This window comes from Poecilia latipinna, unplaced genomic scaffold, assembly GCF_001443285.1.
Source record: "Poecilia latipinna isolate Pla-1442-1.1 unplaced genomic scaffold, P_latipinna-1.0 Scaffold7, whole genome shotgun sequence".
NCBI lineage: Eukaryota > Metazoa > Chordata > Actinopteri > Cyprinodontiformes > Poeciliidae > Poecilia > Poecilia latipinna.
In genome coordinates this window covers 721,448-735,949 of record NW_015112623.1, presented here as the reverse complement: position 1 = coordinate 735,949, position 14,502 = coordinate 721,448, and the positions used below count along the sequence as shown (strand labels likewise).

General features: G+C 37.1%; 3 protein-coding genes across 5 annotated transcripts in view; all 3 read right to left on the bottom strand.

Annotated features, from left to right (window-relative positions):
• Nucleotides 1–190: 190 nt before the first annotated feature.
• On the bottom strand, nt 191–2,832 carry LOC106936855 (vesicle transport protein SFT2B-like). Its single transcript, XM_015018124.1, has 8 exons — nt 2,639–2,832; nt 2,457–2,546; nt 1,457–1,542; nt 1,213–1,294; nt 1,000–1,035; nt 547–605; nt 427–456; nt 191–338 (listed from the first exon to the last, which is right to left on the bottom strand). Exons 1-8 carry the CDS (start codon nt 2,702–2,704, stop codon nt 299–301), a joined length of 489 nt encoding a protein of 162 aa, XP_014873610.1. The 5' UTR covers nt 2,705–2,832; the 3' UTR covers nt 191–298.
• Nucleotides 2,833–4,906: 2,074 nt separating this feature from the next.
• Nucleotides 4,907–8,059, bottom strand: LOC106936776 (vesicle transport protein SFT2B-like). Its single transcript, XM_015018014.1, has 9 exons — nt 7,853–8,059; nt 7,706–7,747; nt 7,529–7,615; nt 7,168–7,253; nt 6,969–7,050; nt 6,102–6,137; nt 5,932–5,990; nt 5,818–5,851; nt 4,907–5,721 (listed from the first exon to the last, which is right to left on the bottom strand). Exons 1-9 carry the CDS (start codon nt 7,910–7,912, stop codon nt 5,620–5,622), a joined length of 588 nt encoding a protein of 195 aa, XP_014873500.1. The 5' UTR covers nt 7,913–8,059; the 3' UTR covers nt 4,907–5,619.
• Nucleotides 8,060–9,645: 1,586 nt separating this feature from the next.
• The window catches only part of tmem45a (transmembrane protein 45a), a 15,444-nt gene continuing 10,587 nt past the window's right edge, over nt 9,646–14,502 (bottom strand). For 2 of the 3 annotated variants that reach the window (XM_015024509.1, XM_015024441.1), the window contains 5 exons: nt 11,656–11,863; nt 11,352–11,564; nt 10,243–10,427; nt 10,005–10,147; nt 9,646–9,761 (listed from right to left, as the gene is read on the bottom strand). In XM_015024509.1, coding sequence (XP_014879995.1) covers nt 9,665–9,761; nt 10,005–10,147; nt 10,243–10,427; nt 11,352–11,564; nt 11,656–11,851 — 834 coding nt within the window. In that variant the 5' untranslated portion in view covers nt 11,852–11,863 and the 3' untranslated portion in view covers nt 9,646–9,664. Of the gene's footprint in view, nt 9,762–10,004; nt 10,148–10,242; nt 10,428–11,351; nt 11,565–11,655; nt 11,864–14,350; nt 14,451–14,502 lie in introns of those variants that run through there. The other variant, XM_015024366.1, reaches the window with a different exon arrangement.

Here is a 14,502-nt window from a genome sequence, read left to right as displayed (position 1 = left end):
CTGCAGCCATTCATGAAAGTTTTAATGTATTTATTTTTTTTTTTTTTTACAGATATTTACACATAAAATAATTAAAAGGCCACCGTTAAAAAGATTTAATTCAAGATGATCATCAGACTCGAGGGAAAAAAAAAAAATCAACTGGATTCATAAGGCAAGAAATGGGAATCTGTTGAGGTAAAATTATGCATTTTTTTGCCACTGGAACAGGAAGTTTTGAGCAGCTTCATCCATCCCGGTTTTTAGTATCCTACATTTATCCAACAGGTTTTGCTCCAAACAGCGGGGAGGGGGGTCGTCACTTCATGCAGATAGCCACAGCTTTCATGATCGCCTCCCTGGAAAATAATCACACCGTTTAGAAGACAACTTAATGTTTATGTTCATGCAGAATATTTAAACAAATAGGGTTATAAGCTGACCAACCTGGCACAGGGGATGTATGAGAGACTGTACCTGCAAACAAAACACAGTTCCTGTTAGAGCAATACTCTGATTTCACACAGAAACCAATGAGCTGCAACAGATGAGAGATTAAGAGCTTACCAGGAAAAGGACAAGATCTGCAAAATGCAAAATAATAAAGCAAGCCCAAAGTTCTTCCACTGAAAGAAAGAAAAAAACACTATAAGTGACTACAGAAAGTTTTAATAGCTGAATAGCAGCTATTTTGTGCAAAGTTTGGAGCGATCATGCAGAGTTAGTCTGAAGTTAATATGAACTCCAAAACCATGAATGTCAAAAAAATAACAATGATTTTATTTATAGCAAGGGAATCACAAAAAACAAACAAACAAAACAATTTGTTGCATGAACGTATAAAAATAGTGCCAATAATTGGAAAATTCTTTGTAGTTTGGTATTGTGTTAACAAATCCTCAAAGGACGGTTTAAATGAATATTTCAAAGACCAAAATGAATGAGTTTTATCCCTGAGAAGAGAGTACTGCATGTAAACTTTAGACAGGAAATGTATTCGGTGCTTCAAAATTCACTTACCCAGAAAGCAGCGCACAGAGTTAAAACAAGGCAAGTCTGGAGAAAAAGCAACAAAGACAATAAGCGATTTGTTGTCTTTTTTTCTTTTTTAGCAGTTATGTTTTTAACTGTTTAGACATTTATGAAAACTTCAGTTTCCATTTTTTTGAAGGGTAAAACAGCAATAGCATACTGCACATAACACTGTGTGTATATAACTCTGCACGCTCTTACAATCATGATAGTTGTGGCCAGTGCTCTGGTTTTGTCACACATCCTCTTCAGCTGCTTCATTGGGCCCATCAGAAACATTGTGCTGTTAGTTAAAATAAAAATAAAATTTAAAAACAGTGGGTTAAAATACGTTTTAACATTCTGTGACCAATTAGACACAGCCTTTTTTTAGTAATGCCCAAATAATTGAACGTTAACAATGAAACATAAGCATTGTTGCGTGTTTTTAAAAAATGATTTTTACCTGCAAAGAGCACAAATATTTCCAAATGTGTAGAAGACGATGAAGAGAGTGAGACCAATTCTGGGCAGAAACAGCATGCAAACTCCCTGTAAGACACACAAATGTTGATTTTAGAACAATTTGAAGTTATTACATTAAGCCATATTTAAATATTTCAGAGTTTAATTATTTCATTTATATAGTGCGCTATATGAAACAATTTCCTTCGGCGGGTCAATCAGAATATCTGATTAGTTGACCAGGACAACATGACTTACACGTCAAACCAATTATGTTAACAAAAACAGAGGTAACAGAGGTAATAACATATTTCATTTATCGCATGTTATTTAATATTAACATGCTGACATATCAATTTGGTAACACTTTATTTGACAGGGTGTGCATAAGACTGATATGACACTGTGATAAACATGACATAACATCTTGTCATGAACATGAAGGAGTCTTTATGAATGTCTATGACTGTTGTCATGAAGTGTCATTCGGTAAATAACGACACTTTTAATGCAAAGTTGCTCTAAAAGTTGCCTTGGAAGTCCATTAAAAGTAACAACTTTGCTTTAAAATGTAATTATTTACAAAATAATGCAAAGTTTTTCACTTTCAATGGACTTTCAAGGCTATTTTTAGGGCAACTTTAGATTAAAAGTTTCGTTATTTACACGCTTCATGACAACATTCATGAACACCCCTATGTGTTTATAACAGGTGTTATGTCATGTTTATGACAGTGTCATGTCAGTCTTATGCACACCCTGTCAAATAAAGTGTTACCATACGTTTTTAATGAATTGAGGCTTATTTATGCTGAATAATGGTGGCACTGTTGGCCCAAAAGTTAAAGTGAAATGAAGAGAGGCACACATGCATCACATCTTCCACATTCCTCTAAAACCAGCATAACCAGTCAGGCCACACCAGCGCTGCTTTGAGCTTCCTTAAAGAGCAGGCGAAACAAATCTGTTGTGAAAATGATAGGACATCAGAATATAATTACCAAAACTGTGCACGCGGCTCCCACAACAAAACAGGCGATGAATCCCTTTACGCGGGTCCCCCAGCCTAAAGTGGAGGCTTCATTCACAATCTGCGGCCCAAAACCAGCGCAGATCATTATTAGGCGATTAATTAGTGAAATATTTGCTCTCATAGTGAAAGGCACGAATAATTTAGATGTACCTGTGAAATGTTGCGGTCCTCTTGTCGAGACTCTTCCCCGCTAAGTACCGATTTTAATTTATCCATAATCGAAGATCCTTCGAATGCCAAGGGACAGAAAAAAAAGAAAGAAGAGAAAATAAGTCTGGTCGTTTCCTGGACAGAAAGAAAGTTTGCTGGGTTTCCTCAGTGCGGAGTGAATGGGTGACGTCACATTCCTTACCGACAATTAGCCGAAGTCAGAGCCTCACCTGGACAGGGGTGTGTGATTCACATCAGCCACATCTGGGAGCAGCAGCAGAGGTCTCACTCTGATGGATTTTTTTTTTGTTCTTTGTTTGTTTTGTTCTGTTTTGTTTTTTATCCACTGGCAATGTGATGGATTATGAGCAAGCAATCACTGAGGTTTTGAAACGTCATTTTAAGATTATTTCCAAAATGTTTTTAACCTAATTCCATAAGTCTACTTAGTGGCCACTGCATATATGTGTATGAAACAGTCTTATTTTTGTCTGTCACCATGATTACGTTTGCACAACATTTTCATCTGATATTTCGCCGCATCACATTATGGATATTCTGAGCATAAACCTTTCAAAGGAAATACAAAGTCTTAGTCGCACATTTCTTAGGACAGAGTGGTTTGTCTTTTGGTCGTGTAATATCTTTACTGCTGGTTGGAGGAAATGGAGATCCACTTGGACATTTAAAATATAATTTACTGTTTATAAATTCAAATGTTATGATCAGTACTATTTTTCAAATACATTTTTATTCTTAATTGTATTTTTTTTCACTTAAAAACAAAACAAAACAAAACAAAACAAAAAAGTATTTGTACCAAGTATTTTTGGTCTCGTTTTCTAGAGCAAATATCTTAGAACACTTGAAATGGGAGAAAACTAATAAGTAGCTTTTCAGTAAGATGGGGAGTTTGTTTTAAGGCAATAATTCCTTAATACTGAAGAAAACCTACTAATTCCACAAGCAGATTATTTCACTTAGAACAAGGGGGGAAATATTGTCATAAGTAAAATAACACTAGGTTACAAACAAAACATTTTTTGGGGGGGAAGGGATTGTCTATGTTTTTTTCAGCTGAATTAGGACTACTTCTCACAGCTGAATCCAAAAAATGACATCCATTTTTCTCAACTCCGATTTTCTGACTAAATTGGTTACATTTTTGTGACATTATCAGTGCATTTCCGTTAATATTTCACATATAAAAAAGGTCTTAGGAGAAAAAAATTGTTTTCTAACAGAGTGTATTTAAATGTTACAAACTTGGATTTCTGTAAATGGAATAATAAACCCTGATAAGTGAAAGTACATGTAAATTGAACATCATGTCTTCATTGTGTAAAATCCTCCGTCTCCTTTCTGTCCTGATGGAGTCTCTCCTCCTGCTCATTACTCATTGATCCTCAGGAAATCGATCCAGATGTGACAACAGGTCATGCTTTTTAATGCTCATGTTGCTCCATAGCTCAGAAAGTTAACCTGATTGAACAAAACCAATGTGACTTTTGGATTCAGCACATCAAAATGACTCTAAAACAGTTGAAAAACCCCAGACTATTTTTTTTGGCTGTTGACCAGTGTAATCTGCCAACAGAACTAGAACTTTTAAAAATCAGTAATAAGTAATTATTTACTTAAAACAAGCTCCTGGGTAGTGCTGAAAAGTTACTTGTAAATTAGATCAGTCATATTTGAAGCCTGCTGAGATGTCTCCACTACAAACTAGAACAAAAAATATCTGGTAATATTGTGTTTTTGCAGTATGGCTACTACTTCACCCACTTCCACTGTATCTCTGTGTGCATGACTCGGAGTTAAAAAGAGAAAATATCAGAAAGCACTTTATCTTATTTGACTCTATTGGCTCCTAAAAATAACGTTGACTTGAGGAGAGTGATTGAATTAGAGTCTGACCACCGCTCGGATCTGCGCAGGACTTTGTTTTCACTCTGGATAATGGCATTGTTGACTGGCGAACAACTCTGACCCAACCCTGCTCCCATTTAGTCCACCGATAAAACCGGACGCAGCATGCATATGGTTTCATTCCCTTCAGACCGGGGAAGGGTTTCTGGGTGCGTCTCCCTCTCAAGAGTGGATGTGAATGTGTTTATTATACACACATACACAAAACAAAGAAAAAAAATGTTGATTGCTTGTTTGCTTGGCAGTGGGAGACATTTTGAAGATATTTTTCTGCCTCAGAGACTCTTAATGTTTTCTTGACTTTTATTCAGAGATTATTGTGGAGACTGAGTGGAATAAGTTGACATATAGCACAAGCACACATCATCGCAGGAAAGGTTTTGCAACAATTTCCATTATTTAGTCAGAGAAAAAAAAATCTGACAAAGTTTTACAAAAATTGAATCTAGCGATTGTTCATTTATTTGTGGTATTATTTAGTAGCTATAAATGAATGTTTCTGTAAACGACACTCAAACAATTTATATGTGAACATTTTCAGTCTTACGTTATATCTCTTTCAAACTTCCAAGATAATGTCGTCCAATTTATCACAATTAAATCACAATCAGAGTGAGTTCACGAACAAATGAAAACTGTGTTTTTCCACAACCGTTTTTAGAAATGGCTGCCACTATATCACTGAAGTCATTTTCGTTTTAATTTTGCTACCACATTCTCCAGGCATCCGACCAACAAGCTGACAGAAATAAAGACACTAAAAAGAAAGCAGAACAAATACCAGAGTATTAACCACCGATCAGAAGGGATTCGGTGTGGAAGCCTTCCAGGAAAAACAAATAAAACACAGTTCTTTGGAAATCTGCTGTGAAGCAAGATTCTCATCAGCTGATAAACAAACCCACATCATCACCCCTCCTCTGCGGTGCTTGGAAGTAAGTGTAGAGATTTGCTTAAAATAATTCAATAATTCAATAGAATCACCATAATTAAAAAAATAAAGGAATAAATACAGAAGTGAAAGACACAAAATTGATCGCAGAGGATAAAAGTTATGAATTTTCTATGAAGCTCGTCTCAGCGAATCTCGATCTTTCCTCCCAAAACACATGGACCTTCATAGCTTGATAAGAGAGAACATCTTCAGTATCTTCCTGAAATGTAAAGCACATAAATCAGATATGCAGGCAGTGCTACGACACTGTATCACTGCACAGAATTTTCAAATAATTGCTTCTGCAGCAACCAACCTGATGCACAGTGTGAGTGAGTGACAGACTGTACCTGCAAACAAAACACATGTAATGTCACAAAGTGACTGTTGCTGTAAAGACTGAAGAACTGGAGGAGGAAGAGCAGCTCACCAGGAAAATGACAGTATGTGCAAAGCGCAAAACAGCACAGTAAATCCGAAGCTGTTCCACTGAAAGAGAAAATGAATAATAATAAATTACTTGAGCTGAAACATGGTTATCAGTGTAGAGAAAACCAGGACGTTATAATTAGGGTCTGCTTTACTGTGATGTTCACTCACCCATAGAGCTGCGTAAGGAGTCAAAACTACGCAGGCCTGGATAAAACATATAAAACAATGAGAGTAACAGCAACATTTATTTGTCCTTTAAAAACTTGGAACATTACATTACACATGGTAGTATACGGCATAATTTTTTAGCATGTCTTTTTTTTTGTATTTTAATGCTTCAAAATCTAAAGAGACACATCATAATAGGCTTGCGTAATGCCTCATTGTTGGCCAGATCACTCAGCACAACAAACATTTTTCCTCAGAAGTCATAACTTGAATTGGAGATTAATGTTACGGTGGGTTCCAGTTAAAAGCTAGAAAAACCACAGGAATTTCCTCTCTCTTTCACTCTGCGTAAAGGCTGTCAACAATTAGCCACATTAGAAGCCAACAATAATGCATCTTATGCATATAAACTTGAATGGAGGATGTTCAGGAAAACGAGTGATGCTAAATGAGAGACAGTCAGTCAGAAGTTCATTGCTGTTACTTTTTATCACTTTTTACACATTTCTATAAAGGGAGAGTGGAAATGAATGTAAGTCAGCAAATCCCACTGCTTTAGCAGACTTATAACAAAAACACATAGTACATTGATGCAATAGGATTAGAATATGTTCCCCCCAAAAAATTATATGGAGGACCAAAAGTGGCAATTTTTTTTAAATTTTAAGTAGTAAAAGCAGTCTTGTCTGGAAGATTAATGCTATCCATGTACTGTTACTTATTTCACTTTGTGTTATGCCCTAACATCTATAGAATGGATTTATTTGTTGTTGTTGTCATTTATGTATGTATTCATACAGATCTGGGATAAATAACAAATATTTTTAATGGAATAAAAGCATACTGTCTGCATTTGTGTGTTCTTACAAGCATGGTGATGGTGGCCAGTACTCTGGACATGACGCACATCCTCTTCAGCTGCTTCACTGGCCCCACGAGAAACAATGTGCTGTATGACAAACAAAAAAAACATTCACTTATATTACTGTGCTTTACTCTACAGAAGTATGCAATAAGTGCTGTTGCTTTGATCAGAATTTTTCCATTATGGTGTTTTAGTTCCTACCTGGAAAGAGCAAAAATGTTTCCAAAAGCATAGAGACTAATGAAGAGATCAGTTCCAAAGTGAGGAAGGAAGCTCACATAAACTCCCTGTTAGACACACAGGACAGCATGCATGTATTACAGAGTTTTTACTGTTCTGAAGCTGAATCTTAACTCGGTCTGTCACAATGACAAATTTTACTGGCCGATAAATTGTCCCAGAAATTATCACGATAAAAACAATAATATTGTTGTTTTGAGACTATTTTCAAGTTACATATTAATAATGGCATAATGATTAAGATTTGCCGTCTCAAGTAGGGACAAGATCACCTCTGTAAAAGGGGGCTAAAATATCAATTCAGTTCTGATTAATCACTTACCAGAATTATGGATCCAACTCCCACAAAGTAACAGCAGATGAATCCCTTTAGTCCCCAGTTTGTGGAGGACTCCTTCAGTTTCAGTGGCTTAAGCAAATTACAAGAACGTGACTAAACGTCCAATTAATAACTCAGTTTAAATATTAAAAGGCTAAAGATTTTGTTTTTGTTTTTTACCTTGAAAACCTTCGGTTTATCTTTTTGGTCATTCTCTCGACCCTTAATACAAAAGTGACGAAATAGTCATTTGATAATTCAGCTGGACTCACAGTTTAAGTAGTAAAAGGTAAAGATGTTTCCTTTTTTTCTTCTTTCTTTTTTTACCTGCAAAACCTTCGGTTTATCATGTTGGTCCTTCTTTCGATCCTTAATTGACTGAAACATAGCTGGATCCTTAAAAATTCGAATAAAACGAAGAATACAACTAATTTCTTCAGGAAGGGAAACCTCGCAGGGCTTTTGCACTTCTGGATGGATACAGTAAAACTGAGAATCAGTCAGAGGAGTTGTCAGTATTCACCTGGCGAGGTGTACGGGTTCATGTCACTCATATCCGGGCACAGCAGAGAAGAGGTCTCACTCCAATATATTTTTGTGTACATGCATGTATGTCACTTTGATCAAACAGGTTAAAATATAGTATTTTAATGCATCTTTTGTTATATCATTATCTAATTTTGCCTTTTTTGTTAATACAACTCACTGACGCTTTTTTACATTTCATGATTTTCATTATTTTTTTAACAGGAATACAGACGTTTGTGTTTGAAAGGCTTTGCATATTTTTTTAGTCACTTCGAAATAGAAGATCTTTACAAACTTTTTTGTGAACCAGTCGCATGTGTTTTTTTTATCGCGCCGTGTACACGGTAATAGTCAAATGTTTAGCACAGAGATACAAAATCCGCTACCTCAGCAAGAGTGTGTGAAGTAAAAATTGATTCTGTCAAAATTCAGAAATTCATGCAAAGTCCAAACTTTTTTTTTTTAATTCTGATTAAATAGATTAATTATAGCAGCTCTATTGGTTAATAAAGTTACCTGAAGTGATAACTACTACAAATTTTCAACATGTTACTTGCGATGTTTCTATGTATATTACATTTTACCTTTAACCTAGAGAGTCTAGTAAATTACAAAATAATATATGGAACTGGATTTGGTTGTGTAGTAATATGTGCAACATGAGCCACAAGACTTAACTTTAAAAACAGACGGGTTTTTTATATTGACAATCTGGCTCACTGCCCAGAGCGCAGTCCGTCAGAGGGCGCCACAAGCACACAAAGAAAAAGAAAAGAAAAAGTCTAAGCACTGCTGTACACTATCGTACTGCATTCCAACTAACGTATATTAGTGTTTATTTTAGGGAATATGTGCCACCTCTGATTGTCTGGAGTTCAAAATCTACAAAATACTTAATACTCAAACTTGAACTGGATTATTCAACACAAAGCAAAGATGAGTAAAAACCCAATTTTAGTTTTATGAAATCTTTATTTGTCACAACTGCACCCTAAAATGGGGATTCTTAGTAACCTCAAAAGCACTGTTAAAATCTGGTCCCATTCTCAAAGATTTTGTTTCGATTCGAGTCAAAAAAAAAAAAAAAAAAAGAATAAAAAATTTAACCAAAACAGATTCAGATTATATTAAACAGCAAAACATAAACATTTACGCCGTTTGAAAAAATAAAAAATAAAAAACGGCTTTGGGTTTGGGTTCAAATCACATGCATGCTCTGACGTTCTCGCAAGAGGAAAAAGACACAATAACAGGATGCAAAGTACGTAAAGGCAAACTCTTAAAGTCATACTTTTTTACACAGGAATGAAGATTACTGTTTAATCAACATGTTGGTACAGACATAGATGAAAACAATCCAAATAACAGGTGACAAACTATTGTACAGATAATAAAGATATGGCAGAAATCAGTTTCCTGTCACTGCAAAAATAAATTACAAGTCAGGCTAAAAGTCTGTAAAGCTGATTAAATAAGGCAGAGGAAACAATATATCTCTAAAGTATTCTTATAGCCCTGTTTTGTGTGCCTGTGTGCACCCCTAGTCGTACTGCTGCTGAAAATGAAAGCTTCACATCCCTGATTTGTTTTGGAAATGTCGCACAACAGTCCTCATAAAATCTCATCCTCTGACTCGGCATCCCGCTCCCGGGGCTTCAGAAGTCCCATTTCCATCGGAGGAGTCCTTTTGAGTCTGGAGCGAACCACGCTGAAGAGAAAACAAAAATAAATACCAGTGTGTTTGAGTACTTTGAAGAGGAAATACCATGCAAAGCCCACCCCCACTGGAATTTGCATGGTTCAGACCAAAGCGTTGAAGTTTTACTCTGTATAGATAATAATTGAATGATTTAAAAGGAAGAATTTAAAAGCATGATGTGTCCGCTTTAATCTGGAAGAGTTCCAGGACAATCAAACAGTTCTTCATATATCTAACGAAGCAGGTTCTTACCAGCTGACGGTGCCGTACACCACACCAACGACTAGAATGGCAAAGGCTAAGTGCCAGGAGAAGCACATGGTGATAAACATCATGGTGTTGTGGTCTTTCATGTCCCACACAGTGCCGTTGGAAGGGTACAGCACGAAACCGATCTGTGAGCAAATAGGAAGGTTAGAGTGAGAGGAGCGCCCACTGATCCCACTGATCTGAGCTTCAGCTTATATGGGAACCCAGGCAGATTTATTACCTCCCAGAACCAGCTGCCTTGCAGGAGGGTGAGGGTGCAGCACAACAGGTCCAGGATGATGTTGTCTCTGTGGAAGACCTCCAGGAAGAAAATAAGACTCTCGCCAAAGATGGCGTAGAGCAGGAGCTGATGAACGTGGACATCCAGCATGGTCCGTCCATGGAGGTGGTAGAGGAAGAGGAACCCTGAACAACAGAAAACAGATTTAACTTGATAGAAATAGAAGAAGGAGTTCGACTTTAGGAAATTTGTTACTGTATGAGCTCATGGGGCCCTGAGAACCTCCTGAGAATTTCACATGCCCAGTATACTCTTACGTCCCACTCAATACTGAAAATTACTGAAATGACAGCTTCCTGTCCTTCCAGGGACATATCTGCCATGTTTATGGTTACAGATCAAAAATATTTTTTGCAAAAAAAAAAAAAAAAAAAAAAAAGATCAAGCTCAGCCAGACTGAAAATAAACATGAATTTTCAACGATTGTGAATTGTGTTGAGGTGCTGACTTTGACTGAGCCGTCCTAACACGTGTCTATGCATTAATCCACACCTGGAATCTCAAATTTAAGTTTTTGAGGACACACCTCATTTAAATGAGTATGAAATTTAAGTTCCACAAAATTCTGCTAGCGATTTAATCATTTGACTGTGGTGGTGTGGTCAAGCAGAGACAAATCGAGAAATTGCAAGATACCGTCCTGCTACTCCGCTGTGTCTCTGGCTGCGTATTTAAGGTCACTGTCCAGCTGGATGGTAAAAACCTTCACTCCACCCCTCTCTCAAGACTTTTGCTGTCTCAAAAACATTTCTCACAGAAATGTTTTTCTGTGTGTTTCTAAAGCCATATCCTGCCATCAACAGAAGGTGGGAACATCATGTTCATCGGCGAACAATTTCAATCTTGGAAGTCAGAACGTCTACCCAAGGGAAGAAATGTGACGCTTTTTTGTTTGTTTGTTTCAGAACAGAAGAAGATTAAATAAATTATGGCTACCGAAGAGTCCAGATGTTTCTCTCAGAATTCTGACTTTTCATTCGACAAGATTGAAGTCATAATTCTAAGATTAAAATTACAGTTATTTCCACACAGAGGGACACAGCACATACCTTCGACAAAGAACGCGATCCCCAGCATCAGCTTGTCCAGGGCCACCGGCAAGGCCTTGGTCGTGTGGAGAATCAGAGACACGACGGCGGCCAGGAAGAAGAACAGGTACATGGTTGTGTGCTGCCAGATGTGCAGTTGTTCCCAGTGTTTCTCTGCAAAGTCATACAAACGAAGCATCGGGCCGTTTGCGACATACTGCTCGCAGATCATACCTGGAGAGCGCAAAGGAAGTGTTATCCCACCTGCATTAGGACAATTAAAAAAAAAAAAAAAACATTGTAGAAGAAACAGAGGCCTGCTCACCAGTAACAGAGCAGAAGAGAAAAAAACAGTTTTCAATTATCTCCAGGCGTCGCTGCAAGGTCCTGCTGGCGAGCCGGGTGGAGCCAAAGCTTTTGTTCCTGCGGGTGGTGTGCCAGAGGGAGAACTTTCCCGCCCACCAGATCCCTATTATCAGGAATACGGTCCCGGGGAGAACGTGGCCCTGGAAGCTGCCCATGACCCACAACACCTGCATGACAGCAAACCAGAGCAATCATCGTCCAGATCCCATGGCTGGACTGGATTAGCCTCCTCTCTCTGTGATTTAAGAGAAGTTTGGCAAACATCTCATCTCAGTGCAGCTGTGACAAAGGAGATGATTCTTCTTCATTTGTATTTTACCAAAAACACAAAAGCAGAATGTTGAGAAAGAATTCAAAACAGCAAATTTTACTGGACGATAAACGATAATATTGTTGTTTTGAGACCATTTTCAAGTGATATAACCAAGGGATTCCTTTTGCCTTAAACATCTTTTGGACAGAAATAACTTGTCATTTTGTTTTCCAAAATCCCATAAGCCATCATTTTGGGAAGGCGACGATGTCGGCAACAGGTTAATATTGCAAGTTCACTCAAAGACCAATGAACTTTAATTTTGCGCAGAACACTCCCCACTGGAACTGCGAGGCATTTTAAATATCTAAAATAAAACACAAAAACCAAAAACAATACATAAGAAGGTAATAAAAACCAAGAATAAAATAAACAATGAAGTTTCTAACCAAGATTGTATTAACCATCAGACTGGATATCACGGAGCTCATTTGAATTTAATCTACGACTTTCCTCTGCAATTACCATTTCAAGCCCTTTGATCCAACTCCTCCAGCGTTGCCATGGCTCCGTCTCTGATTTTCATAAAACCATAGCCATCTCCTTCAACACCGCGGTGCCGCCCTCACCTCACGCTGACATTTCAAACAAAATCCCAATAAAACGTGCTGCAGTTTTGCTGAAGCAACGTGATAAAACGTGAGGAAGCTCAAAGAGGGCGAACACTTTCACAAGGAGCTGTACATAATTCAGCGAGACGGGGGAGGCGTGTAATAAAATGAGATGGAAAAAGTGAAGGAGTGGCCGTAATTTGGGTAAACAGCAGCAGAGCAACATCTGCTGGAGAGTAAATTATGTCGGAGGAGAGGGCTTGAACTTTTAATAGCATACAGCCAAACATTATTTATAAAAAGAAAATAAAACCTCCTTACACTGAATGAAATAGCCTAGAGAGGAAAAACACAAGAGAGCACAAAAATACCCCCAAACTCCCCAGCTGTACTCTCCTTTGTGAAGGAAATGACAAAGGGAAGCTTTTGAACATCGACCCCTGATTGAAACAGAGCGTTTGAGATGTTAAATGGAGCTCATCTGTGTGTCAGATGGCTCCTTTCCCTGTGTGAGCTCTTTAGGCAGAGGGAAACCCTTCAGCAGCAGCCATGGCAAAGCCCTTCCTCGCCTCACTGCAGTGTCGCAGGAAGAGCCATCAGAGCCTGGGCGGCCTTAATCACAGAATAAGCAACAACAACGGGAGGCAGCCAGCTGCGGCCGAGATGCTGATTCACTTCAGGAAAACCTGGACATTTGTTGTTGTACTGAGAGCGGCGGCGAAGGGGGTTTATTCACCGATGTAGCCTAAGCTACATCACGGAACGCTGTTAGCATACTGCATTCACCTGCTTAAAGATTTTTTCTATTTTTACTTTTATGCTTAACCCTGGTGACAAAATAGCATACCTTAGTATACTTAAGCATGTTTTAAATATACTGTATTTTTCTGAAGTAAAATATAGTGGACCCACTTTTCAAGTGGGTTCACTTATTAAGATTATACTTAAAGTTTAAAACAAGTACACTTTCAGAAACATGCTTCTAGTACTCTTTTAGAAATTTATTTTTGGTACACTTTCTAAAAGTATATTTTTTTCTAAAATATGCTTTGATTTCTAATTAAATATATCACTAAAGTTATATTTTGGATAATCATTTTAAAAAATACACTTTGCCTGTATTTGTATAAAAGTATATTGTAAATGTACATTTTAAAATTATATTACAGATATATACAAACAATACTTTTCTGAAGTTGTGCTTTTGGTGGTATTTTTAAATAGGTTCTGTGTATATTTTAGTAAACCTTAATAAATCTCAGAATAAATACTTTTCAATAATATTTGTAAGAACTTTGAAAATAGTGCCTAATAATTAGACTCTAAATATGTTGCAATAAAATACTTTCAGTGTTTATGTATGCTACTTTATGCTAACTAGCATGCCTTGCTAGGTGCCTTCATAATCTTTTAGTATTTTGTTAAAAAGGCAAAAGAAAAAACTTACTGTAACGTTAATAGAGGTGAAAAATTAAAACATACCTAACAAACTGGAAATCGAAATGGTGGATAAGTTAAATCCAGCAGCTTCTGCCTCTATATGCATTAAAATAAATTAAATAAGTAACCCAACTACAAAGCAATAGCTCCCAATGAGCAGTTGTCAGCAGTAGACAGCAGTTAATAGCAATTAGCAGCAGTTAGCATAAAATTAAACATAGCTAAAATGGATAACATTAGTAATGCTAGCAGTTAAAAACATATACACGTTTCACGAGGTTTCACATACCTCGTGAAACGCTGTATGTTATCAAATTTGTCTAAAATTTAAGTTAAAATATAATATTTACAAAACACAGAGCTGATTCTAATACATACCAGTCACCAAAAGGAAAGAAAAAAAGGGGAGGTGTCGGTTACCGGTTACTATGCTAACCCCAACTGCCAAGCGCAGCATAACAGAATTAAAAAAAAAAAAAAAAAAAAAAAACAACAAAAAAAA